The sequence below is a fragment of the Spea bombifrons genome, chromosome 3 (genome assembly GCF_027358695.1).
Source record: "Spea bombifrons isolate aSpeBom1 chromosome 3, aSpeBom1.2.pri, whole genome shotgun sequence".
Taxonomy (NCBI): Eukaryota; Metazoa; Chordata; class Amphibia; order Anura; family Pelobatidae; genus Spea; species Spea bombifrons.
In genome coordinates, this window is record NC_071089.1 from 95777315 (window position 1) to 95804913 (window position 27599).

Genomic DNA, 27599 nt, shown 5'->3' on the forward strand with positions numbered 1-27599 from the left:
GACTGAGTGTACATTATACAAAGCTGAAGACTTGTCTTGCTTGAATATTAACACCGCAAACTGTACTGTTTTGGTATATATATGTATCATTTTCCTCCAGATGCATTCTAAAGTGACTCTAGTGCTCAAAGAGTTAATAAAATCCAATTGTGAAATGACTGTTCAAATGGGGCACAGGGGTCATTATTAACCTGTAGATCAAGAGCCACCGGACAAAATGACTTTAACATACTAGACAGAACCTCCTATCGTAGACAGCAATATTAAGGCAAGATTACACAGTTGGTGAGAACCGGGCACTAAAGACGGCCCTATTTATTGTCCCTTTGGAGCATTAAAATTGACGGCCAGTTTTCTTGGTTTTCGGCGGTTGCCCGAGCCTGGGGCGGATTTGCTGTGAGGAGACGCCGATGAAGCTCCTTTGTCCATAGCCGGGTTGTGAGTATTCTGGGGAGATGCCAGAGAGGACGAAGACATTTCCAAGACTGGCTGGCTGCCGACGTCAGGCACCGATTGTTGATCGTTGCTTAAAGGACCCTGGGCAGCATTTGAGGGCTCCCTGAAGTCAGAATGTTTATTGACTGCTACCCTTTGTTTGGTTACCTTTAAAGGGTAAAAATGCATGAGATGAAGTTGCAAAAAAAACAAAAAAAAAAACCAAAAAGATTTCTTAGCAGAATTACAAAGGACACGGAGTCTAAAGAACATCACTTATCAACTTCAGTCACCCAACAGACAACCCCACGCCTCTCCCAACAGACAACCCCACGCCTCTCCCAACAGACAACCCCACACCTATACCATTCATTCCAACACCCCACCAACACAAGCAAATCTGCTTAAGATTCCTTTACTGTTTTAGGTTTACGACAGTATATCGGTGTGAGTGTGTGAACCTGTAATGTACACTGTTACTAATTTAATGCATATTCAATGCATATTAAACATGGCCTATCACCCAATCAGGCTGCTGATCGGGCCACCTCTGAAATAATTCCTGTAGGGTTACAGGAAGGTAAGGCAGCTAGGATGATTATAGCTTCATATAAATAAATAATTTATTCCAGATCTTACCAAGTTCGCAGTGTGCCGCTAAAACCAATGACAAAAGCATTTGGCATAAAAGTCCCAGTTACAATATTTTATTGATATGAAATGCTCTTACCTGAAGTGGTATAAACTGGTTATGGCTGCCTGTCGGCAAATGCCCCACTATAGGTGCGTTACTAGGATAGGAGCCCGGGTAGAAAGATTTGTTTTGAACTGGCATTGTGGGTCTCCATGATGCTGCGCCATAGACATGGGGTGCAGAGGAGATTAAATTTGCTGCACAAACAAAAACAAAACAAATGATGTAAATATATAACACCGGTGACTTAACTCAAATATTTAGAACCGCAGGTTTTCAAATCCTAAAGACTCGCTAATACATATACCTGCCAAGGGGGAAAAATAATCTAGGGGAGGTGGGTGCAAAACTAGGGTCTTCTTTAGAAGCCCTGGAGGCTTTCCACCACCAGGACGAAGCCCGGGTTTACAAAAGAGCTCTACTTACGCTCAGGGTTAACCTGTAAAGCACACAGGCCCAAAGCTCTAGAAGCCTGAGGTTAAGGTAAAACATTGTTTTAGAGAACTTCTGGAAAGAATAAAATGCCAGAAACACGGAGTTTCTTTTGGAGAGTAAACTAAACCCACGTATGTCAAGGGTACCAAGTGGTTTAAAACAATTCTTAATCGCGGCTGACAGCAACTCTGGCCAAATGCAACGTGCTGCTGATATTACCCATGCCATGCACAATGGCTTAGAAAATAGTTTATTTTCCAAAACATCTTATATAGCAGAAAATGCAATAGTCTATTCTAGAACATATACATATCTATATACGCACATATACACATCTAACTTCTAACCATAACTTACCTGAAGGCTGAGGGAATACCGGAGGAATCGGTCCTGTTGGTAGAGCGCCCCCTAAAGCTTGGAAGCCGGGAAACAGCGGTGCTGGTGGTGCATACGGGAAGTTTATTCCAGTGCTCTGTACAAACCAAAAAACAAGACTTTACTGTGTGGAACACCAAACCGCAGATTCCATTGGGCCCATCTATTCTGCCCATATTCCCCGATGTAAAGACTCAGACCTTAATCAGTCCTTGGTCTCATCTTAGATTCAGGATAGCCAAATGCCTAAGCCATGCATTCTTATATTTCTACCACTTCTGCAGGTAGACCGTTCCACTTATCCACCACACTCTTAGTATAGTTAATTTGTGTCATGAAGGGTAAATCCTATCCGCTTCAATCATATTCTGTGCATATACACGATCGTCAGAGCATTATCGGAATAGAGCCCGACAACGTTTGTTTTGATCTGAATATCTCTAGTTTCAGAATCGTGCATTACTGGATTTCACACGGTGCTTAAAGTGTCACATGTGTGATCAGTACTTTTCAATACCAGCTAGTCACTAAAATTGTCAAGCGCTTTTGGCAGGTCAAATTGGGCCAATCATTTGGATCCTTCTCACTGCAGAGTATAAGACTGTGAATGAAACATACAAGAAATCACTTCTTCACTCACCAGTCTCTGCAAAGCAAACAAAGCCGCTTTCTCCTTGGCTTCATTCTCCGTATGGCATTGAGGGCCGTGTGTGGCAAAACCATTTGACAATTTCACTTGACAAACCGCCAAACCCTGGGGGGAAAAAAACAGAACACACCATCCACATTATAAATAAAAGCTAATACAATGAATGAAACGTGAAGGCAAGAAGAGGGCACTGAGAGGTTTGCTTTAACAGAAGCAAAATTGTTGAAGGTGTTTTTCCCACCTACTCTTTTAAACCTCAATTAAGCATTTGAAGCATTTCACTTAACACTACATACTGGTTGGATACAGAGGGAAATGGAAGCGTATCAGTCGTATGTATTACACTTCACCTGTGGGGTTCGTAGAAACGAGAACTCTGGTGGATGGATTCCAACTGCACCGCAGATACGCGTAAGCTCCGACACCGGCGTAGACAGAGGAGGTAGCGAAGGAAGAAGGGGCTGGCGTAACAGCTCTGGGTTAGGTGCGCTGAAACACGGCCCGGGTCCAACAGGCCTGGTCATGCGCACAGCTGTGAAGTAAGAGAATCATCATATTGATGCACATCTCTGCTCAGGCATAACACGAATGTGCCAGATTTTACATTCTCTATAAACACAGATAGGAATCTATATACTTCTACCATAAAACATCCCCTAAAATGTACTCCTTTACTTTAGCATGAAGCCAGTGGAGGATCACGTGAAATTACACTCAAACACACATGTAGGAGATGGTCATGTCTGACACATGCCACTAGTATGTACCTATCTGCTTGGCTTGCTTGCGCTGCACAGATGCTGAGGGGGGATTGTTCTTCGCCTCTTTGTGCTGCTCTGAAGAATCGGAACTATCGATTTTCAAAATCTCTTTCAACATTTGTGTTCCTTTCTAAACCATGATGTAAAGAAAAAAAAAAAAAAAAAAAACATGAGTGCGGGGGTGATGGATAATTATATATATTTTTTTTAACACACAGATATCCCAAGGGCTAAGAAAGTTATTTATGAACGGACCCGCTAGCCCAGAACTATTACACCTTCCCTTTGGTATTCTCTTCCGGCGATGGCACAAAATATCTGATCTGGGAAGGATTCGAGACACACACTTGCCTTTTTTTGCCACATACCTTGGCAGAAGAATGGATAGGGGGTAAAATAACCCTTGTGAATAAAACTTTGTGTCTACTTTTTGTGAGGTGACTTTGGAATCTGAAGACTTTAAGACATAAAAAGGACAGGGCATACTAGCTTAAAAATGCTTCAGCCCTTTAAACACTAAATATGCTTCTTTGAGCATTAAATACATTGCTGTGTTGTACATAGTAATGTTGTGTAGGTTTGAAGAAAACGGGAGAGGGTGAACATGATTTTGTTGCAATAAACCTGGACGCTGCCGTTGTTGTTGTCATTTGTGATATTTTGGATGGCTTTTGCTGCTCAAACATCACACTGAGCCGATTCTTTATGGCACAGCCAAATCTCGTTTATCTGATAAAGTCCTTCCCTTCATAGATCATCATTAGTCCTAGTGTCCGTCTGTGTGACCGAGCAATTCTATTGTTTACCACAGGCAGTATAAGCAGTCTTTGGAAACTTTTGTATCACGGCTTACCTTTAAACCGTTCAAAGTACCCTTTTGTTATGAAATGTTGGAAACGATGCAGACTCTTACCAATAATCAACTTTAATAAGTATGCATCAGTTTTGGTAATGCGATTCCATATGCAGGCAGCAGAAGTGTTAGAGCTGTGATAAGCTTGTGAAATTCATTATTAATGAAGCCTGTTTTACCCCACATCATATTATTAAATCTATTGATAAGCTGCTACAGAAGGTGGTTTGACCGACTTCAGAGGCCATCAGCGTATGGACAACCTGCACAACGTTATCTCAAGGGAACGCAGAGCTTTATAATCCATGCAAGTGTTTACGTGTACTTACCGTGAAACACACTTATAGCATATCTAGATCTATAAGCCTTAAAAACCCAGTCAGACACAACAAGTAGGACGCGGTATAATCATGAAATCATACAGAATGCTGCATCAGTATTGTCATACTAATTAGCAGTAAATTAATATTTCAGTTGGATATATATACAAACCAAAGCAAAAGACTGTGGGGACAAGTGCTCCTCCGTAGCCTCCTTTGTCTCCGCGGGGCATGTAGATGGCCTCTGTTCTTCTTCGCCAATCTTCAGGGATGCGATGAGGTTTTCAAATTCATTCTTTTGCTAATAAAAGATAAAATCAGAAGATCTCTGAAATACACGCTCTCCGTAAACTAAAATCTCCTTACATTACATCTACACAATAGCTTTAGACTATGACCTCGCTCTCCTTTCAAATCCCATACCTGATATAACAAGAAATTATAAATCAAAAAGGAGAATACAACCTGGTTTAAATATCCACCCCCCAAAAAAAACCCAAACATGTTATTTAAATAAAGAAACACAAGAACAAACGATAAAACGCATTTCCGAAGTTAATGTAGCAACAGCAGTGCTCATTACCTTCTCTTCCACGTGGCTAGGATTATCTCTTTCCGCCCGATTCTCAGCGGGTAGCTCGTTTCTCTTTAAAAGCTTCACCTGTTTAATAGGCTCAGAGGGATTCTGTAAGACGGAAGCACAACTCGCAAATGCACTCTTTCCAAAACATTAACTACTAGGAGCATGGCTGTATTTCTCACTTCACACATTTGTGTAATTTCAGGAGTTGCAAACTAGTAATTAAGGTGTTAAAGGCCCTTGGAAACACAGTAACAGACTTCCCCGCATTAATATAACAACTACAAACATGGCTGCTGTGCACATACCCACGATAGAACAGTATTTTGGGACTGAATAGGCGAGGGAGAATGTGTGAGCAGTGCATAAGCAGCCATATTAGAATGCAGTCGTAACCAGCAAGAGGTGGAAAGCTATTATACGACTACAATGGATTTTACTTATTGATCATTTTGATTACCAGCGGATATTCTATCTGACATACAAGTGCAACCTTGGATTTGGAACAGAACAACGTCTGTGATAAGAAGCACATACCTGCTTCTTTAGCGTCTCTTGCTGTTGGCTCTCGGTTTTTGTCCCGAAGGCTGTAACACATTAGATTAATCAGATATTGTGATTTCCACTATTGCTTTTCAAGTCACATACGTACAATGCATGCGAAACATATGTTTGTATCATGGTTTGGTAAATGTAGCAATTATACATGACTCTCACCAGAAGAAGCAGAGGCCATATTACGCTTCTCACCGTCTGCATATGCCACCATTAACACGTGATCAACATACTCTAAATAGAACGATGTGGGGGTCTTTCCACTTACCTTTTCTTCCAGACTCCTGCTTCCTTTGCTGGCACTTGGAAGTGTTCTCTGCATAGCCCGACTTGTGATATTGATTTGCTTGTCCAAATTTGTTTTCCTGAGGTAGATTTGCACCCTAAAAAAAAAAATAAAAAAAAATGCTTTTTTCTTTCCCAGTCACAGCTGCCATCCTGTCGCAGTAGGTCTATTGTGTGTTCACGGCATAGTTAATACTCTAGATCGTTGATATTGTTAATTGTCCCCCCTCTTGTATTATATCATCACCAGGGAATCATGTGCCATACTACAAACAAGTATATAGCCTTCTAGTGTTCCCTAAGACCAGGTGGGCAACATACAGACCTTGTTATGTGGGGACTTCCCAGTTGCTTGTAGCGATTGCCACACATTGCAGAACTCATCTTCTTGTTTATTCTAGAGAGAAATGATGTAGATGCATTACGATAAGATCAGATGTGCGCGTGAAGGAGGACCAAACGTAGTCTAAAATACTAATGGCATATAAGCAAATAAAAAGAATGCGCATGACATTTAAAATACGGTAAACAGGATCTCTTAATCTGATCAACTTCAGTTAAATTAAATGCACAATGATTTTGTTTTCCCCCCACAAAAACAAAAAGCAAATTGAAAGTGAACATGAATGAGGCATGAACTAATTCACAATATATCCGGATGAATGTAAGCTCCAAAGATCAGACATGACGATATCTGTGTTCTTTATCAAATACGGGGCATTTCTTAACAGCAAATTCTAAAAGTGTCCTTATGACCATTTCAACCAGTGTAACGGCCCAAATTGCCATAAGAAGCCATGGCTTGTCATGATGACATGTTTAATACTTTGGGGGTTCTTTAGAAAGAACGATTTCAGTTACATATAAATATCTGGATTCTATACTTCCATTTTTCTGAGAGAAATGAATAGATTCACTGGATACACAAAGGGGAATTGCAAATGACTTGCCTTTTGTTTCTGATTTCCAGGAGAAGCAAAGCCTTTATGCGGCGAGCTGGCATTTCCCTGAAAGTGTTGTTTTCCGTTTTGCTGCTAGATAATGGAGACAGATCAGTGAACTGGCAAATTCTGTTCAATAGGACTTTCAGTCTGGACTCGGATGTGTAAGAAGAAAAATACAGCTACATCGCAAGCCTACTTAGATGTCTTTACAGTGTCTCTCTGTGTTACTTCATCTGGAAGTCTATTCTGGGTATCTACTACCTCTCCACTTACCGAGTTATAACTAATTTATTTTTTAAGGTAAGCTAGACCCTATATGCCTTTTGGATTCATAAAGGACAGACACCTCCCCTCCATTGATGTACATCCTAACATGCTGCCTTGTATAGGTACAAATGTTGAAACTTTGCCAAATAAGTAATGCTCCACGTTAATGACCAAAGGAAATCTACAGACTACTTGTGTAGACAAGCGGCTATTCAGTACCCTGCGAAGTCAGACAACCTAATAAACACAAACTTACCCTTGTGGGAATAAACAGGGAGCGTGGAGAGTGGTTGAGGGCTCCCAGGTGGCCTTTTTGAGACACTCCTGCGGTTATTTCGGGGGAGTAATGGGCATGGTGATTAATCGCTGGCTGCGGCTTAACTATCGCCGTCAGCTTCTGCCCCCCACTTTCTATACGGTAACCGTGAGTGATGTTGATTAAGGCACTTGTTGGCAAGCGATAACCCCTAGATGGGGAACACCTACATTTAAAAAGTACAAGAAACAATGAGAAAAACAAAAAGATACAGATAAAATATTCTTACAAAAAAAAAATTTGCACAACTTTTATTTTGGGCACAAGCTACCTTATTGTTAGTCCCCCAAGGAATTCCTCGTCAAACAGTACCTCCAGCAACACGTCAGCATCCCGCTCGGCTACAGATATAAAAGCAATGACCATTAGATAGACAGACATTAGCCTCTCCATGTACAACGTCTACCGGTAACTCAGCGGGGGCCTTTTCATCTCATGGATTTATTTTTCCATAGTTTGTAATTTTAGGCGGGATTCCCAAATTTTGAAAAAAGTGAATATATAAGTGGGAAAACGAAAAATGTAATCGTGTGAAAATATTTCTTTAAGAAGGCAAAACAAATACTAACCTCCTTTTATTCCTATAACAGTGCCTCGGAGACCCAGTGGAACAGAGAAGCTCTCGCGCACGTTGACCACGCGATCAAACAGGCGGAATTCCGCATCGCGGTCGGGGGCCACGCCTTGCTGCTGCTCCAGGGGCTGCCGTGAGGAAACACAAAACAAAATGGCGGATTTAAACACATTACATATAACCACTTGTGAGAGACACAACCTGTTTGTTTAGTTTGCTGAGGTGAAAACATTTTTGTGCAACGTTAAAAAGTGGAATTATAACCATAGCAACCAATGGAATGTTCCATTCAGCAGGATAATTCCATCGGTTGCTATGGGATAACACATTAATGCTTATATTTATACTTTATCCTTTTTGCAACGTTTTAGACACATTTGGGTATCGATTAAAAGCAGAGAACGTCGGCCTGGAAAAGCAGCAGAAAACGCATTCTTAGAAGAAAAAATAAAACACCACCTTTTAACAAACAAAAAACTCAGAGAAAATGTCACACTGTATTGTGGGATGACCAAGTGGTGCAACATTACAAGAAAAGGGGTAAACATTAAAAACGACATGACTTACCCTGAACAGCAAGTGAGGTTTCACAGTGACTCGCACTTTCTTACTGCTCTTCTTGGACTATAGAGCAAAAAACACAATGAAAATACACCAATTACATACAGCCAGCGTACAACGTACATTATACCAGCGAAATCGAAAGATATCAATACTGGATTTGTTTCATAAAATGATTCTGTAAATGCATTTACAATGAATGAATTACATCACATCCAAGTCCCACTTCGAGACAGAACATTCCATACACATTAACTTGTTTCACTAAAATACAATAGAAATATATTCATAAAGCATTAAAGATTGAAGAGGAAATTCCCAGCAGCAGATATAAAACTAGATCTTTAACTTGAACCTCCAATTCAAGGTCTACTCTTATCTAGGAGACACATACGATACCTCATTTAAACCGTTTATTGGGTAAGATATTATGTTTCCAATTAAAGATTTACAATCCACCCAATTGCCCAGATATGTTACATGGTGTTTCGGCTTAACTACAAGTGATTCAGTATCAAAATAAATTAGATGAATCATACGGTGAGGGTCTTGAAGCTGGCAGATGACCCTACGTGCTTAGGCCTTTATATTGTAGTAGAATCTCAGTTATTCAGAGTGAGCAGGTTACTAGATATTATAATGCATGCATCTCAAATAAAACAATGTAATAGAATAGTGCAGGGTTGCAATTGTGCTCATTATATTATACACTCTCCATTCTTAACACAGTTGACAAGATAATGACCCATGAAAAAAAAAAAATATAAAATTATAAGATATCTATCTATCTATCTATCTATATACATATATCTATCTATCTATCTATACATCTATCTATCTATCTATCTATCTATCTATCTATATACATATATCTATCCATCCATCCATACACACACACACACACACACACACACACAAACACATACATATATATATACACACACATACATATACACAAACACACAGACGCATTTTTTTTTATTCTATTCTAATTAAGAAGGATTTTAGTCACCCAACCTTGCACTTTGCAACCTCTTCTTCGATCTTTTCAACTATGGCAGAATCCAAGATCTGCAGGTCACAGGATGATCGGGACAGCAGGCTGACTGGATGAGCCTTCAACCAAGAAACGATTTCCTGGACTTTCTCAGCCCTGAACATAAAGAGAGCAAGCATGGGTCATACAGTCAAGAAGGCTTCCATTGTGATGGCCCGTGTAATAATCAAGGTTGTGTTTACCCATTTTCATCCTCTCCTGGCCAGATGTCATCTTCATAGAACACATCATCCTGGCTGTTTTTAGAGATGTACGTAAATAGCTCAGGGTACCTAAAAGAAAAAAAAACACACATGGGTAATAGAAATTTAAAAAAAAACAAAAAAAAAACCCAGAAGGTTGATTCCATACCTTTCTATGCATTCACCAAGTAGCTGTTCAACAGCAGATGAATACATCCATTCAGTTCCAACTCTTTTGGTGTAACCAGGAACTTCCTCGTTTTTCTTATTGAACTTTAGATTCAGGCCCACGTTTGCCTTTTGTTCTCCATGGGGGCTACAAACACAATAGAATAATTAGTTTCCTATGTTCACATCAGGTTATAACTGTCGATATACGAATGAGCAAACAAGAAAAAAAAATCCAGGCAAGGATGGGAATCTTCCTTACATAAAGGGGTGTTTGTTTCTTACTACTTACTTTCGTTTGGATCCCCTGCCGATGAAGATACTTCCTGTGAATCTCGAAACAAGGTATCCATTTATGCCAAGGCGACTAGCCAGAACATAGCCAGGGTTATATTTTACTGCAAATTTCTAAAATTAAAGTACAAAAACAAATGAATAGTACCAAAGAAAACATACATTACATACATGACAATGGTGACATATTAGTAAAGTGATGGGAGAGGAAGATAAGTCTGGCAGCAGTGCTCATGGTGGATTTTTGAGCGGCGAGATGAGCTAACACATGGTTATAACGGTCAAGGCGGGAGATGGACAAGAGCCTTGGTGGCATTTTGTGTTAGAAAGGGACGAATGTGGGCAACATTCAAGAGTGACAGAAAGACAGCGGATTGCACCATTAACATTAATGAGGGAATGTTAGCATTGGAGGGAGGGAAGATGAGAAGTTCGGATGGAGTTTTAGGAAACTAGTTGTGCTTCTCCGATTCTCTCCTCCTCATCTTCCTCCTGACATCAAGACTTCTGTTCACAAAGTAGGGGTGCAGGTTGAAGACCCAGCCGCCCCTGTTTTTGTTATTTTAACAAATTGCAAGAAGAGATTTTTGGCATGATAGGTCAGCTCTAAATAGACCTTAAAACATTAGTTTGACAAATATATGTAAAATAAAACAAGAACAAAACTCTAAATATACATATATCACTGAAAAGAAGGGTTAACTTACATGCTGGTTCTGTATCAAGACATCCAGCAGAGGCTCAGTGGGGATGGTAAAAAGCACTCGAATTCTGTTCTCACCGAGAACGTCGGAAGAATCTTGAACCTGCAAATCGGGAAAGAAAATTACTAAAAAGCCTTGCGTCGGGCTAACAGGGGTTTGGCATAGGAAGGGTTAACCTAGCCAGGTGTATTTTACAGCCTACAGCTTGTCCTCTTATGCCACTCAGACTGACTGACCCTGTACATACCCGAAGCTCTGCCATAAATTCAGGTTATGAACTCAGTGAGGATTAGTGGTAACTCCCCTATGATATGGAATTTAGGGTGATGGTCTTCTATGCTGGGTTTGGGTCATGTTGAGGACACCATGGGATCTGTCAATCTTAACAGATGTATGTTAAGATGTAGTTTGATATGTGTGTGATACTGAAGGCTAGGCCTGGGGCGTCTCTCTGTGACACTGGAGGGGCGGAACGTCTCACCAGTGGATAAAAATGACTATTTTTTGTAAATTCACATAACGTCTCCTGGAAAGTTCTATGGATTTGGAACATCACTGAAAATCCTCAAACTCAACAAGGACATTGAGGTTCCCCCAGGTGACCTATATGGGTTTTGTATAATTAGCTTTTTCTGTGTTTCTTCTTGTTTTATTTTTACAAACTGTATTGTATACTCTGCGTCTAAATTGTTTATATTATTTATATTATTTTTGTACATAAACTCTGACATTTGTCAGATTAAACTATATGTGAAACCAGTTTCTTTCTCTGCGCTCTAACTGAACTCTATCTTCTGAGAAAGCCGGTATAAGCCACGTTACTTAATTGTTTTATACATTTTTGATCGGATCTGCGTGGTACTGGGCATTACCGAAGCGTCCATAAGCTGTAGTCAGCGTATAACATGGTGGTGGCAGCGTATTACCAGTCTGGCATAGTGTTTGGGGTTAAGTGAGTGACCAAAGGGCTGCTATCGTTAACCCTTGCACACCCACACCGATAGATAACCGTGACAATGTTAGTTACCAAATGTTTATCTCTCAGACTGCTAGAATGCATTGCACATCATTCTTGGACAGTCAGACTCGTCTAGTTTGCAGTTCCTCGCAAGGACTGCTGCAGCAAAAAGCAGCGGCCAAGATGTTCGACTATAGAATCTAGTGGCTCTTGGTAATATATTGATATGAATATTACTGAAACCAATTAAAATGAACTATGAAAATATAAAGCCTGTAATATAGTAAATCATGGAAGGCAATATCCTACCTCTCCCATGCATCCATAGTAGGGAGCCCCCAACATGAAGACAGAAATTCCAGGAGAGTACAGCTCACCCAACGTCTTGAAAACGGCAGAACCAGAATCAAACGTAGTGATATCCTGAAAACAAGCGACCGGCTCAGTCAGACCCTTATTTGATCACATAGAATATTTATATAAAAGCAACCTGTAAGCACAGACTAATGTTTTAGCTAAGCTTGGTAATTACTATGTGTTGATGTGGGGTGAAGATACAATTAGAATGAGTGATAGCAGGCTGTTGGTGATGAAACGGAGTGTTAGGCTAGGCCTGGTTACAACTGCGTTAGTTCTGATGGTTATCGTGGTCTGTGACTATGGCCTGTTGGTTTTAACAGCAAATGCAGGCCAAACTTCTCCATCTGTACCAGCATGCCTTTACGTTATAGTTCATTTTGTATATTGCCACTTTTGATGCCGTTCTCTCTTCCCTTTTGTAAAAGCGCTTCAGTGTAATAGCACATGTGGATCAACGAGCGATCTATCACAACCCACGCAAGAAGATATTCACAAAAAACTATTCAGAAAGACACACGACGGACATTAAAAGCATTCATTCCTTCCTCACCTTGACGATGGTTTGGTAAACAAAAGGAAGAACTTGCTTGGACCATTGTTTCTCAAAAATAATCTCCCCTTCTTGTGTTAACTTATATCGGCGGCCGGTGAGCAGCTGAGCATAAAGCACCACTGAAGTTTCGTTTATGACTACTCCCTTTCGCCTGTGGAAGCTGTAAAAAGCAGAAGTATAATGTTACTATACACCAAAATATGAAAAGATAGTCAATGGTCACACAGAAAAATGACACGTCTAGAAGAAGACAAACATGGTAGCCTTTATTTTGGCCATCAGTGTTACGTATTCATAAATGTTAAGTAACAGTAAAGAATCCAACAACTTCAGCAGCAAAACAGCATCAAAAATATCCTTACTTTTCTACTCAAGTTTATTTAAGACAGATTTTTTTTTCCCACAGCTCCAACTTACTGTTCTGAGATCCCTTGGACTTCCTTCACCCAGATATTTCGCTCCTTATCACCAACGCAAGCAACTTTAACAGGCGGCACTAAATCCCCAGTGTAAAGAGTCTGGGTCCCGTGAGGTTCTTCCAAATAGTATCTGAAACATAGAAAACAAGATGTCAAGAATACAGTCCACAGAGTATTGTAGCCACCACGATTCCATTGGTAATGTTAAGATTAGATTGACTTTTTATGAAATAGCCAACGGAAAGATGAAGAAAACCATAATTGTCATCACTTTCCGTTATCCACTCAGGATAAATGTAAACTATTATTTTCCCCTGGTGCTTCACCTAAACACACAGGACCAGCTAATGCTGCATGTCACTGATGAGAACTAATACATGTGTCATTATAGAGGTGAAATTGCAGAAGAAACGGAGCGGCGTTAAGCGAAAGTTCCTCAAATCTTTGACGACCTACTAAAAACATTTGTCTTAGTCTGTCAATTCTCGAATTCTCGTATTATCATACCCCTTGAATATATGTTAGGCGCTGCGTAAATTGTTGGCGCTATATAAATAAAGATAATAAAAAGGCAGCTTCTTTTAGCTAAACCTAGAAGCGCTCCAACACTATATCACTCAAGGACAAAAAAACCTTGAATATATAAAAAATAAAGCAGTAATGAACAAGTAGCAGCGATAAGATCATTGTTGTGTATGTTGAACATAAAGTGGGCATTATCTTGCCAGATGTAACACATAACGATGTGAGATAAACTTATGCTGTGCTCTCAGCAGTTTAAATTAAAGCAGATGAATTGCCTCAAGGAGGTTAAATATCAATGCAATATTATCATCACAGGCATCAAGACGCTGAAAGTTGCATACTTTGTTTCTCCATCTGACACCGCAATAACCCGCGCTTCTTCAAGGTGAGGCCAGTTCACAAAAACGGATTTTCCAAGCACAGCAGTGGCCACGCTTTCCACATCCTGAAACACAAAAGTGATCAATATGTAAATGCTCTCGATTTAGAAACTGCTCCCAATATCTCCATATGCTGTAATGTGAAACCACAAGAAGAAGCGCTATCACTGCATATAAGAGAAAACGCGCACTCATCAGCAGGAAGAGGACATGTTCTCACCTGTTGCATGTCTTCATCATATATGATCTCCAAGATCATGTTCTCGCCTCTGCTGCTCTGCTGGAAGACCTGTACGCCAGACTTCTTCAGAGAATACTTTGCGATAAAAACACAAACATGTTTCCCAGGATTAATATTGGTCATTTTTTGTATATATTACTGAAGATTGAGGTAGAATGATTCATGAAACACTGTTTCACACGGTCTACAATACCATGTGCATTGTGAAGCCCTAAAACACACAAGTAGGCCACATTTTTTTTCTTCTTGGGAAATGAGAGACTTAAAAAAAGGGGATATAAAATAAAGATACAACTTGTCTTTTTGTTAGCTTAATGATAGTTTACTGTATGTTACTTTGCAAATATTACACCTGTGTGGAACAAAGCTCCAAAAGAGGTTAAAATCGGGGGGGAAAAAAAAGAGGGAAAACACACAGAACAACCACAAAGTATAGTTTGGAAACTTAAGAGAGTTAAGTGCTGCAGAAGAGCAGAATGTTTGGCATTCTGGACAGAACTAAATAATGGAAATTATTAGGAGAAAAAGAACCTACCTTATGCTTAATGTGCTTCAAAGTAGGGAAGCCACAAAAATACAGCGCTCCCTTATCAACCTTGGTAATTTTATTATTAACCATGTCCACGTGCCAGGCATCCAAGGAAATGGCCTTGTACCTAGGAAGACAAATCGATATATTTAGAGATTCACTACCACAAAGTAGGGAAAATTGAACAAGCAAAGAGGACAACACGGACCATAAATAGTAGAGAGTATCTGAGGAGCTCAAGGTATCCAAAAGCTGTCCACATAATTGACAAATAACTCAGCTGAGTAGAATATTAACTAACGGTTGGCTAAATATTTTACCTTCCATGGCAGTGCTCGATATTCTGAAACTTTTCAGGCCAAGGCGAAGAGTACTGGAAGTCGGTGTCGCTGTCGTGCCAGTACATGAAGCACTCGCTGTGCTGGTTTCGGATCCTCTCGGCGTCGGTCAGGCACTTATTGCAGGTTTCCATAGCTTCCAGCAGCCGTTTCTAAAAGACCACCGTGGAAATCTTACACTATGATAGTTCACCTCACACCGACTGATCAAAGCGACCAACATAAACATCTACAAACAATACAATTTACTACTGTAACACCCTGCTTAACTAAATGGAGGCGTTAGCAAAAGAGGGGTAATTTATTTTCTGCCCTCAAGCACTGAGAATGGACTAGGATTTATAGTTATGTCTGCTTTATGACAGGTGAGGGCTCTTTTTTGACTGCAAACAGAGAGATCCAGAGTTCCCAACCCGTCTCCAGAGTTTAGGTTTGCAAATGGATCCCACGGGTCGTGCACAGACAGAAGTATAGAATGTCTATACATATGTCCGGGGTCTCCGCATGACTGCTTTGGTTTTTGTGCGATCCCTGGAGTATTTCACATATACCATGTTATTTATAGGTTGAGTAGCATAGGAGGGATATGGCACAGAGAACTTACCTCGTCAATAAAAGGAATCAGCACCACAGCTTCCCACTCCTGCTGCTTCCCGTTAAGGTCAGTTCTAAAATCTTGAGGGTAATAATCTATTATAGGGGAGTCGGCACTGGTCATCAAATTCTGGTTAAAAAAAAAGTATATAAAATTACACACACTCGCAAGAAGGAGATGCCCCGCATGAATATCAGAGGAAGCTCATCTTGGATGAAAAAGACGTTACCTGATAGGCCTTAGGCAGCAGATCTTTACTGGCGGCAGGGAGGACGGCCAGGAGCTGCTCGAACGGCATGAACGGTTTCCCCAAATTAAATTCCAGTTTCAGGTGGCTGATATTACAGATATCAGACAGGTACGGTGCATAATGGTAAGGATAGTACCTAAGATAACAGACACGGAGTGGGGTGGTTATTAAGCCATTATAAACATTTCAATGAAAGCACAGTTTCAATTGACAAAACAACTAATTACAGTAATCACTGTTCCCTATACCAAATAACAATAAATTGCGTACTTGGACATAATATTCTCATTTCAATATATCATGCTGTCCTGGATTTCTCGCTATTGGCTAATTATACCCAAAATCAAAACGTTTTCAGCTGTGCTCTTCAGATTTTTTATTTTTTTTGTTGAACAATTTACTTTTCTTAATTGATATGCATTTTATTGATATCTACTAGATTAGGCCTCCGATTAGTTTCATTTTATTTTCAAAACATACAGGTTATTTTGTCAAATAAATTAAATAAAGCATATCAAAAACGCAGAGCCATTTGAACTTTAAACCAAAACGTAATGATTTTTTTTGAAAAAATTTAATATTTAAGCCATTCTATGAGGATAAATTAGAATCCCTTTTGTCATGATAGGCTGGTTGTTCTATTATAATGTACTTTGAAATAACCATTCTTTACTTCAAAGCAAATATATTCCAGTAGTGGACTTCTAAATCCTTCTATATAACCTCCAGTAAGAAACATAAAAAGAGGACAGTTAATCCTTCATGGTTTTATGCTGGAGACGAACACGGCTGCCAAGGATAGGATTTGATTCTCTAGCAGTCGGAAGCCAGACCGTAAGATGCACTAGTGGCGTACATTGTGAATGCCAAGTAATCGCACAATGACAATAGGTCGCAAGTAGTTACAGGTAATATCTTTATACCTGGACGTATTTGGTAAAGGTCCAATTATAGATGGTATATTAGTTATATGACCGGTACATATGTGGGAAAGGTGGGACTTCCATTAAATAGAATACGATTTCGGTAAGAACTGGAAGGACAACATCTCCACTTACCAGCTCCAGGACTGGACTCCGTGATAATAGTAGTGCAAAATCCACTGGATTGCCCGCACATAACATTCAGCCTGTTCAGCCAAAAACTCACTAAAAGAAACAGGACAGAATTAAACACACTTAGTATATAACGTTCCAATCCACAGTAACCGGACCTTAAATATAAGGGGTATAATACATTATTCAAGGAATGGGTTTTACTGAAACAAAAATTATTATGTAACGGAGGGTGAGAAATAGCAAGCCAACAATAGGTTACTTATAGAAAGAGCGGATACACTGAACAGCTTTAATCACGGGGAGCTGGGGAAAGCGATAACAGATCTAAGGATGTGATTTAAGATACAGATGACAGCTACAGCTTAGGGGCGAACCATACTTCATCATGACACATGGAACAGGAATAAGGTGTGCTCTTACTCTGATACAACCTCCACTCCCATCTTAGACATGTAGTATGTCCGCTTGTACTGCCTAAATTCTGTCTCAAATAGGTCATCTTCCTCAGCGTCTTCATCTAAGCCTACAAGAGAAACGTGATGCAATACACACTTACAAAGCAAAACGAGAATACATAGCCAGCTCCACATTAGAACACACGGGCTTAAGAAAGGGAATACTGCCAGTATATATGAGCAGAGCAGAGCAGCTAGATGTTCAAGGTACGCATGTAGAATGAAAAATAAGACAGCCTGTATATGTGCTTTTGATCGCAATGAACCCAGTCAAGCAAATTATTTGGTTGGAGCTGGTGTACTTATGTAGTCGCTGTATCCATGAGGTGCACACACACACACACACACACACACACACACACACACTTGTTAGATATAACTAACCAGGGGTCGGGGTCAGGAGTCTGCCACCCTACCAGCTCTCCCCTAAAGCAAACTGGACTGCTCACCAATAGAGGAGATCACAAATCTTTAACAAGCACAAAACGAAGGGAGTGTGAGGTCTGTTCCACTGCAACCTCGCAATATGTGCTTAGATAATTAAAAAGGGGAGAAAGAGTGTGATCGTATGTTAGGGCACGTATTTCTGCAGGGAAGTAAGTGTAAGCCAGGATGTTTGTGTGTAAGGGTAAGCATGAATGTGTGTGCATGGGTAGGCATTTGTAAGGGTAGTGCATTTTGTAGGGGAATTTGGCAGCCTGTAAAAGTACTGGTCAGCAATTACCATTACTGTTTTGGGCCTAAAGGGTATAAGATGATTCACCCATTTTCCAGAGGGGAACTACTTTGTATTGTTTCAAAAATAAAATATATATTCCAGCAGCTATGAAAATGTCAGCTATGATTCATGTCCACGCCTATCCCTGCAACTAACCTTTCAAAAGTATCAAAGTAAAACATATGCAGAGAAATGGGTGCATGCGAAGACTAACAGTTTGAGTCTCACGATGAAGTAGGTAATAGTTTACTCACATTTGGCACTTTCCTCTCCGTCTTTCTCCAGTGCAACTAAACACAGAGATTCCTCAGACACCTGCTTAGAGAGAAAATTGGGGAATTCAATTTCAGTGATTCCACTTTGGAATTAATCTCAGCCATGCTGTGTCAGGTTAAACAATACACAATAATCCGACAACACGTCAGTCTGTAAAGACACAAAGTTGTGAGGGAATTCCAACGGCTTCAAGAATCCATGGAAAACCAAGTCGAATATCCGCGCCCCGGGCTGCAGAGTACCCGACCAGGTGCACAGCACTTACAACTTATGCAAATGTCACATTTGGGTTGGATACAGAAAGAAATCCAACATGAAACAAATTAAGAGATCAATAATTTAATTTATGGTGACAGAGACCACTGTCTGATACTATAGTGTTACTGAAGAAGCACCTTCCTCCACAACGAGGGCAAGAAAAGAGGGCTTGTGTGTCCAGCTACCTAATAATCCAGTCACTCTTCGGAAACAATGTAATTATGGAACAAGTAAAGACAATTTTAAGGCAAGACAGGAGGCTTCCTATTTTCTCCCCCTTCCCACCCGACCTCCGGGACTTCCCCGTTTTTTTCCCCGGTATCCCCCCCCCTCTCTCCCTTTATCCCTTTGTTTCCCTGCCGGTTTTTCTCTCGGCTTGCCCCTCTCTGCGCGTATAACTCATCGGGATACAGGAGGGACGACCCCGTAGCACCAAACGGGTGCTTCATGGAACTAAACCATAGGACGCAAAGAAAGCTGCTTACCTTGGCTTTCTTTTTCTTGTTGTTTCTGTCTTCCTCAGCAGCCTGGCCTGCAGCCTCATTGAGGTATTTATTGCCCACTTTGCTTTCAAACCATTTTAAGTCGACAAAGATGTCGTTGAAGTGCTCGCGGTCAAACTACAAATAAGAGGCGACAATGAATGGCTGGCAGCAGTGGACTTCTCCCACAACAGCCCAACACTCATGTGATGGAGATGCTATATATATATAAATTATATACAGCCCGCACTTGGCATAGGAGCAACAGTAATACAGCGCTGCTTCACAATAGGTCCCCTTATCTAGCTACAAATGGCATCAAATTCATAATAAACCCAATGAACAACAATGGGACTTTGGTTTAACTAACAATCTATAAGTATATATTTATCAACATCCACAGGCCAGTGAACCTTTATAATCCATCACAAAATCATCATTAATCTAATAAAATATAATTACAAAACAGTCAATAGATTGAACTAAAGCATCAGGCAGTAGAAACTCCGCAAAGAGACTATGTGCCAAGTTTGGTTTAGCAACGCTAGACCATATTGGTAAATCCACAATTCACATCAAAACGTTTCCTTTTCTGACTTCAGGGTCTAATTAAGAATGATACTGTTCATTTAATTCGCATAATAAATAAGGACAAGAAATTATAGACAAAATTAAATCTAACGCATGATTATTAAGATGTAGAGAGTCTAATGGGTGGACTGGCGACATTCACAATATTACCCGGTATCCTCCTTCACTAAACTCCCTGATACTGCTGGACCAAACCCAAGGATAAAGCCATATAATCACTGGTGTGACTTTATCAAAGATATAATGCTCCATTTTAAAATCAAATACTCACCGCGGAAAGTTTTATAAGATATTTCTCAAAATGAACCAGATTTAAATAGCCATTTTCATTTATGTAACCTAGAAATTGAAAAGAAAACTTAATAAAAACCTTTAAATTGATAAAAATACATGCCCTGGCAGAGAAAGGTGCCAAACGATGATAAATCTTTTCCGCAGATCCACCTGCCTTATTCCGGCCTTTTGGAGTATTCCCGCAGAAGGGCAGAGCCATGGCGTGGCCCCCTGGGGACAGCCTATCCACCAATTGAGGGAGAAAGCGTGCGTGAAGGACCCGCCATTCCAGGAGGCCAGAATAACGGAGTCGAGAAGCAGACCAAGAAAGAAGGAAGAACAAGAAGGGGAGCAGCGGAAGAGGAGACAGGGACACAGAAGTGGAGCAGCGGAGGAGGAGGAGACAGGGACACAGAAGGGGAGCAGCGGAGGAGGAGACAGGGACACAGAAGGGGAGCAGCGGAGGAGGAGACAGGGACACAGAAGCGGTTGGTGGTGAAGGCAGGTAGAGATTGAGAGGGAGAGAGAGTGTGAATGGGGGGGAGGGGCAACAAATTTCTTTTCTAAATGGAAAAAGCCCTCCAAACTGAAAGCATACAAAAACTAAATTGTATTGCCAAAAAACAAAATGATCCAAAAAGACAAAACAAATGTCAAAGTCTAATAATCATATGACTGTATTTTATGAGCAGTGTATTTATATCTGTAATACGCTGTATGAAGAGTACTCAACGACAGAGACATTCCTTCATGTAAAAGAATAATCATTTATAAACAGAATTATGGAAGATGTAATATTTGATAACATACCTCCGAGATCTGGTAAGACACTAATGTATGTTCTGTACAATAGAGGCAGTGCATCAGTATTAATATGCAAATGAGGTAGATGTGGAATAAAATCATTGCCTACAAGGAATCCCATTAAAATCCAATCATCGATTATTCGCTCTATATCGTATTCAAAGCAAATCTTGTTCTAGAAAAGAAAAATAAGAAAACCACATTAGCTATGTGTCTGTCACAGCATAGCGAACATTTAAATTCATCACCGCTGAAGGAATGAACTTACCTTTACCGATGAAAATTCATAGTCAATATACTCTCTCATTAAAGATAAGTGAAGAAGGTGAAACGTGGTTTCTTCGGGCGCAGAAACTCTACAACGTAATAAAATACAAGTCAGAGAAGTACCTGTACAATCTGTAAATAGTGCATGCGGTGTGTGAACCTATAAGACATCCCATACACATGCATTACAATCAATAGGTTGCACCATAATATAAAAGTAGCGGCATTTAAATACAGGCAGTATTTGTATGGTGGCAGGTAGAGACTGCCGGCTTGGTCTCACGCATACATTACATGAAAGCGAAGGTGATGTCCCAAGAGTTACCTTTTTTGATTCTTCTTTCCACCAAAGCGGACCTCTTCTCTTAGAAGAGAGAAGTGAACTTCATGGCTTGTTAAACCAAGCATTATCTGCAGAAAGAACAGGGCGGTATTTTAGCACCCCCCAATCGCTTTTCTTACATTTCCCTAATTTTTAATCAACTAACGTTGGAATAGGCTGAAAAATCCAGTTAATCTACAATACAGTGTAACACCTGCTTTTTTTTTAATTTTACGCATTGGTGAATTGTGCGGCTACCAATTGAGCGAGGCAACAAACTTGAGTCTGCTACGAAGCATGATAGCGTAACTTGCATGCACTTGGAAAATTCTATTTGCCAAGCTAGAAGCAAACTGAAAACCTGTGTTTACTTATGCCAGCAATTAGAAGTTTTTTTTTTTTTTAAATGAGTCGTAGGCACACTAATGTATGGCGAAACACTTAAATTCTAGTTTCAAATTCACCCTAATAGGTTGAATGCCATTCAAGAAAAAACAGGATTTTCAAAATTCCCAAAATAAAAAGTTTAAAGAATTCAAAACCATCCAACACACTTACCCTTGAAATAATTATTTTATTGAAAGCATAATTATAGCGGAGATATTTCAAACCTTATCTGGCTTTAACAGGTACCTACCAAGTCAGCATCTAACCCATACAGGCAGTGCCGGGTGTTTGGATCATGATCTGGCTTTGCTTTTTCAGATCGAATGAACTCCATAATTTTATGTTCGCCTTCACCTGGAGTCTGAAATAAAAATAACAAAAAAGTCACTTAAAAACAGAGAAACCCTATTTTGGGACAATTACCCACGAGAGGATTGAGGAACCTCGCTGCTCTTCTGCTTACCTCGTGACCAGATAAGTAGATGGACACTCCCTGCCATGCCTTGTCTGCGGAGATCTTCATATTTACAAAATACTTCAAATGCTCGTGCAAGCGCACCATAAACTCAGTTCCTATGAGAGAGAGAAATGAACAGCCAGCTGTTTTATACACATAAATTTCTTTATTCTTTGTCATAGTTTTTTGTCAGGGAATCATTTTCTGGGTGATTTCTTTGTTACAGGCGCAATGACCTAAAGGTATAATCTCATAAACCTCCAAGACATCAAGTCTTTCAATAGTACTTAAGTTAGTATCTGGTTCCAGTATAAATTTGAGGATTACTTGTTTATTTTCAGGTTTTTAATACCCCAAATTTAAATGCCTGGCAAGAATTCTTCTCGGTTCTATTCTTGGGACAATAACACCTTCAGCCCTTAAAAGATGTCCCATCTGGTCATATAAATTACTAAAATTTAGACCCAATACAGATACTCTTTGAACACACGAATACCTTAAAAATTAAAGAGAATGCTTACCAGGAGTAATACAGTTCGAGTCAAACCTAGCTTCTGTTGGCAAGACTTCACCTTTTTCTAAAGCTTTCTTTATTTTGTCTTCGGCTTCTTTTGCGGATCTAAAGCAAAAATATCAGAAACAAACCTTGTAGACTCAGTAACTACCGGTATGTATGTATGTATGATATATATATATAGATACAAAAAACAAAAACTGCCTAAAGTTAGGGTAAGAAGCGCAGACTGTATTGGCTGTACAATGTTTAGAAAAACAAAAACTGTCTGCGCTTCTTACCCTAACTTTAGGCAGTTTTTGTTTTTTTGTATACATTGTACAGCCAATACACTGTTTCTTGCAGCATGCTTACACCTGTTTGGTAGGCCTCGTATTATACATTTGTAGTATTTGAGCCTGAGACTAGCTTAGCGCACCGACATTTTTTCTTTTCCCTGTTTGCACATATTTGAGGTTGTTGGCTCCTCATCAGTCTGGTTGCAGCTTGCTGACCAGGGGTTAATGGGGAGGAGGTTTAATTGCACCTCCCCCAACACATTAATAAGGTTTTGGTAGCAGTATAAACTGCTTTGTGTGCCCACTATGTAGGAGGTGAGAGTAGGTTCTCACCCTATTGAGAGTGTGCCTTGAGCTTAATTATGCTTTGGCCAATTCATATAACCAAAACCTCTCATTTATATTATGTTTATATATTTGTTGCCTACTTTATTAGGGTAAGAATACCATCAATAAACAATAATTGCGTATGCGTATCGGGGCAGAGTCCACATGCCCCGGAGTTTGCCAGTTTAGTTAATTTAGATACCGGAAAACAATCCTCTTCTCCGTTACGGGATGTATTGCGCTCACCTGAAGCGCCTCCCTCGCTGCTGGTTCATCTTCGCCCTTGGAGCAACACCATCCACGGCCATGAAAAATACTTTCCTTGGCTTGATGATACGAAAGAGCACCTCGAGGTAATGAAATATGTCTGCAAATATCTTATCTTCTGTTATTCGGAAGTGCACGTCGTCATCGTTGGGATGGGAGCACTGGTGGATAATGCCGTTCATATCCAAATACAGATTGTCAAACTCTGGGATCTAAAACAGGTTAATTTAACAACAAAAAAAGATTATATCAGAACCCAGAATTAGCTACTACCTGAAAAACAAAAATGCATGTTTCACAAGCATGCGATTCACACTATCGGCCACAACGTTTCTAGGGGAGTCACGACTTCAACTCACTAGTTTCCTTATGCCAAGCCCTGTCCTGCAAACAAAGCTGAGCTGACTGCACAATACATATTATACTTTATACAGCGATCAGCCATAACATTATGACCACTGACAGGTGGCGTGAGTAACACGGATCATCATATCATGGCACCCGTCAGCGGGTGGGATATATTAGGCAGTAAGTAAACATTTCATCCTCAGTCGATGTGTTAGAAGCAGGAAAAACGGGCAAGTGTCAAGATCCGAGCGACTTTTACAAGGGCCAAATTGTGATGGCTAGACGCCTGGGTCAGAGCAAAGCTGCAGTGATAAGCCCCTACGAAAAGCTGTCCAAAGAAGGAAAAGCGGTAAACTGACCACAGGGTGATTAGTGGCCAAGGCTCATTGATGCACGTGGGGGGGAATAGCTAATTACTGAAAAAGTCAATGCTGGTTCTGATAGAAAGGTGTCAGAACACAGGTGTGCATCTCAGGTTGTTGTGTATGAGGCTGTGTAGCTGGAGACCAGTCAGGTTTCCCATGCTGAAAGTGCCTACAATGAGCACGTGAGCATAAAATTGGACCATGGAGGAATGGAAGAAGGTGGCCTGGTCTGATGAATCACGTTTTCTTTTACATCACGTGGATGGCCGGGCCCCGGCATCGCAATCTACAGAACTTAAAGCATCTGCTGCTAACGTCTTGGTGCCAGATACCACAGCACACACCTTCAGAGGTCTAATAGAGTCCATGCTTGGACAGGTCAGGGCTGTTTTGGTGGCAAAAGCTGGATCTACACAATATTACGCAGGCAGTCATAATGTCATGGCTGATTAGTGTATAGGGCCACCTAAGACCTTCTTGCAGTAGGAACCCATTAAGATAATCAACAGTTAAATCAGGAAGATAAAACGTTCAACTCTTCTGCAGTTCAGTGCACCTTGCCAAGCCTTATGCCTACGTAAGCGTCGCTGCTTGCCATAGGGCCATACACAGTTTATACCTTTATTCACATCAACGCTTAATAGTCATTGATCATTGAACTATATGTCATGATTCTCTAACGCCAACGATTCACCTACAGTAACTACAACCTAGAGTCTCCCAGGGTCTTTCGCTACAAACGAAGTGGATCCAATATTTCTGTTTGGTTTTTGAATCATTCAAAAAAAAAAAATCCCTTAGTTTTCTCTTAATGTTTGTATAATTTTATAGACTAGATCACACGTCACCTCCGATCCTTAAATAGCATTGTGTTTTACGAAACTTGGTAACAGATATAAAGAAACTTTTGCTGGGCATTTCTTTTTTTTTTCATGTCCATAGGTGGATAGATAGCTAATATATGGATCCGTTTTTTGTGCCTTGCTGTTAAAATAAACTAGAGAGATACGGGGTCAGGAAAAATCCCAAAGGACCACACATTGCCTATATGTTATTCAGCTGCCACACTGCTAATCACAAACTACAGGTCGTCTTTTCATTGTGTAAATCCACGTGACCCAATATGTATATATTTGATATAAATATTATATTGTTTAAAGCAAGTTGCTATAGCGATATTGTATTCTTACAATGTTAGATCAAAATGATGTATTTCCCCATACGATTTATTCCACCAAACACTTTATTAATAACTAACCGTACACAATAATAAAGTTTGTTGCTGCTTAGTCTTGTTTATTTGTCCATTAGTGGATGTCCCACCGGCTGCACGCTCCTCAGGTTATTTCTGCTAGCTTGGTGTAAAGAAGAACAGATGTGGTGCCAGAGATAAATGGTATCTCTAACCTTGCATATGGCACAGCAGGCAAGAATACTATGGGGCACCCCACCCCAATATTTATTTTCTACATCGCAATACATACGCACCTCGCCACACCATATGCCGTTTACCCTATATAAATACGAATGCCCTTGCTAACCGATGAACCCACCGCTAGAGTAACTGGGTGCCATGCATACTTTAGCCCAAGAGCTGACATATGAACTCCATATGTGTAGCTAACCTTTCCTAGCCTCTCTCAAGCCCAGCAATATTACTCATTTAACCCTTTCCTTTCTACCCATCAGTGCAATATGGACAGAGCTCCAGTTAATGATTTCTCATACATGTTAGGTTTGCCAGTGAAGTCACAATAAAACCTCTGAATCCAATGTATTGTTTATTGCCATTTTATTTCTCATTTTGTTATTTCTTTTTCCCTTTTGTGAGAAGAATTTGTGTTCCTCACACTCTTCCCACCTTTTGAGGATGTTCCTGCACATCCACAGGGTAAGGAAGGGGTTAACAGGTGTTCTTCCCAAGATATACTCTTATGTGACTGATCCATCGCCAAGATACGTTCATCCGACCTCCTCCCAGATTGTAAACTTGTCTGAGCAGAAGCCTCCATACACCTTTGTTTTCCGGAAGCCCACAGAGCCCAGTGATGCACTACATTTTATGCGCAGTTTACTCTTTGTACAACCCTGTGATAGAATCATTCCATTTAAAAACAAGATCTGAAGAAGCCTCTGGAGCTCCCAAAATCTTCTCCCAGACCAACTATATCCATGTCCCTTATACAATATGAGTGAGGGTCTATATCCGCACCCCTTATACTATCTAATGAGTGAGGGTCTATATCCATGTCCCTTATCCTATATAATGAGTGAGGGTCTATATCCATGTCCCTTATGCTATATAATGAGTGAGGGTCTATATCCATGTTCCTTATGCTATATAATGAGTGAGGGTCTATATCCATGCCCCTTATGCTATATAATGAGTGAGGGTCTATATCCGTGTCCCTTATACGATATAATGAGTGAGGATCTATACCCGCGCCCTTTATACAATATGAGTGCTGGTCTATATCCGTGTCCCTTATACAATATAATGAGTCAGGGTAACTCAGGGATAGGGAGACTTTGGAAGGAAGAGAACAGTTATAGGAACACGTTCTGGGGGCGGGATCTTTCGTCTTGATGGGCGGGGCACACAGGGCACCTGAGCCATGTATATATTAATAATCACACGCAGGACGGCGGTTGGAGCATTTACTAAAGGTATATGAAGGAGGCACCGGACTGACACGGGTGGCAGGGGGGCGGCCACGCACGCCAAACACGTCACCGGGCAAACCTTACCTGATGCTCCTTCACCACCTCGCTGAGGCAAGGGTACCGCTCCGAGATCCAGCGGTAAAACTTCGGGACGCCCATCTTGCTGCTTCTCGTTAGTACCGAGCACTAACAGCCAAAGGTAAACTGCGGTAGATTAAACAACCGTCACATCCGGCGCGATCCCAAGACGTCGTCACAAAGGAGGGGCGGGAACTATTAAGCCACTGGATTCTGACTTGTGATGTCACGAGCCTGGCAGCCATATTTGTAC

At 40.5% G+C, this 27599-nt stretch overlaps 1 protein-coding gene across 3 annotated transcripts; it reads right to left on the reverse strand.

Annotated features, from left to right (window-relative positions):
* Positions 1-27551, reverse strand: XRN1 (5'-3' exoribonuclease 1). 3 transcript variants are annotated; one of them, XM_053459475.1, is made up of 43 exons: positions 27353-27551; positions 23871-24103; positions 23027-23124; positions 22512-22621; positions 22299-22409; positions 21665-21750; positions 21341-21428; positions 21079-21247; positions 20267-20334; positions 19408-19542; positions 18643-18703; positions 17636-17738; positions 17216-17305; positions 16137-16293; positions 15917-16036; positions 15295-15464; positions 14981-15101; positions 14425-14520; positions 14166-14269; positions 13298-13429; positions 12878-13040; positions 12277-12390; positions 11013-11111; positions 10304-10419; positions 10013-10159; positions 9844-9933; positions 9622-9757; positions 8611-8667; positions 8039-8171; positions 7741-7810; positions 7410-7635; positions 6893-6973; positions 6268-6339; positions 5926-6040; positions 5640-5689; positions 5106-5207; positions 4695-4823; positions 3356-3479; positions 2939-3120; positions 2580-2693; positions 1922-2036; positions 1166-1326; positions 1-603 (listed from the first exon to the last, which is right to left on the reverse strand). In XM_053459475.1, the coding sequence occupies exons 1-43, from the start codon at positions 27425-27427 to the stop codon at positions 316-318; spliced, it is 5211 nt and encodes a 1736-aa protein (XP_053315450.1). In that variant the 5' UTR covers positions 27428-27551; the 3' UTR covers positions 1-315. The 3 variants fall into 3 exon arrangements, with proteins under 3 accessions (XP_053315450.1, XP_053315449.1, XP_053315451.1); XM_053459474.1 differs by having other exon boundaries at positions 6893-6976; positions 27353-27550; XM_053459476.1 differs by lacking the exon at positions 1166-1326 and having other exon boundaries at positions 432-603; positions 6893-6976.
* Between the last annotated feature and the right edge of the window lie 48 nt (positions 27552-27599).

Bases quoted from the DNA above. Each gene is read 5' to 3' on its own strand.
- XRN1 (XM_053459474.1), bottom strand. From the start codon at position 27,427: ATGGGCGTCCCGAAGTTTTACCGCTGGATCTCGGAGCGGTACCCTTGC. The intron at 6,977-7,409 runs GTAAGTTTGTGT...TCCATTATCTAG, and splicing joins CCCTGTTTATTCCCACAAGG to CAGCAAAACGGAAAACAACA. The intron at 6,041-6,267 runs GTCTGTATGTTG...TTTTTTTTTTAG, and splicing joins GGAAGTCCCCACATAACAAG to GGTGCAAATCTACCTCAGGA.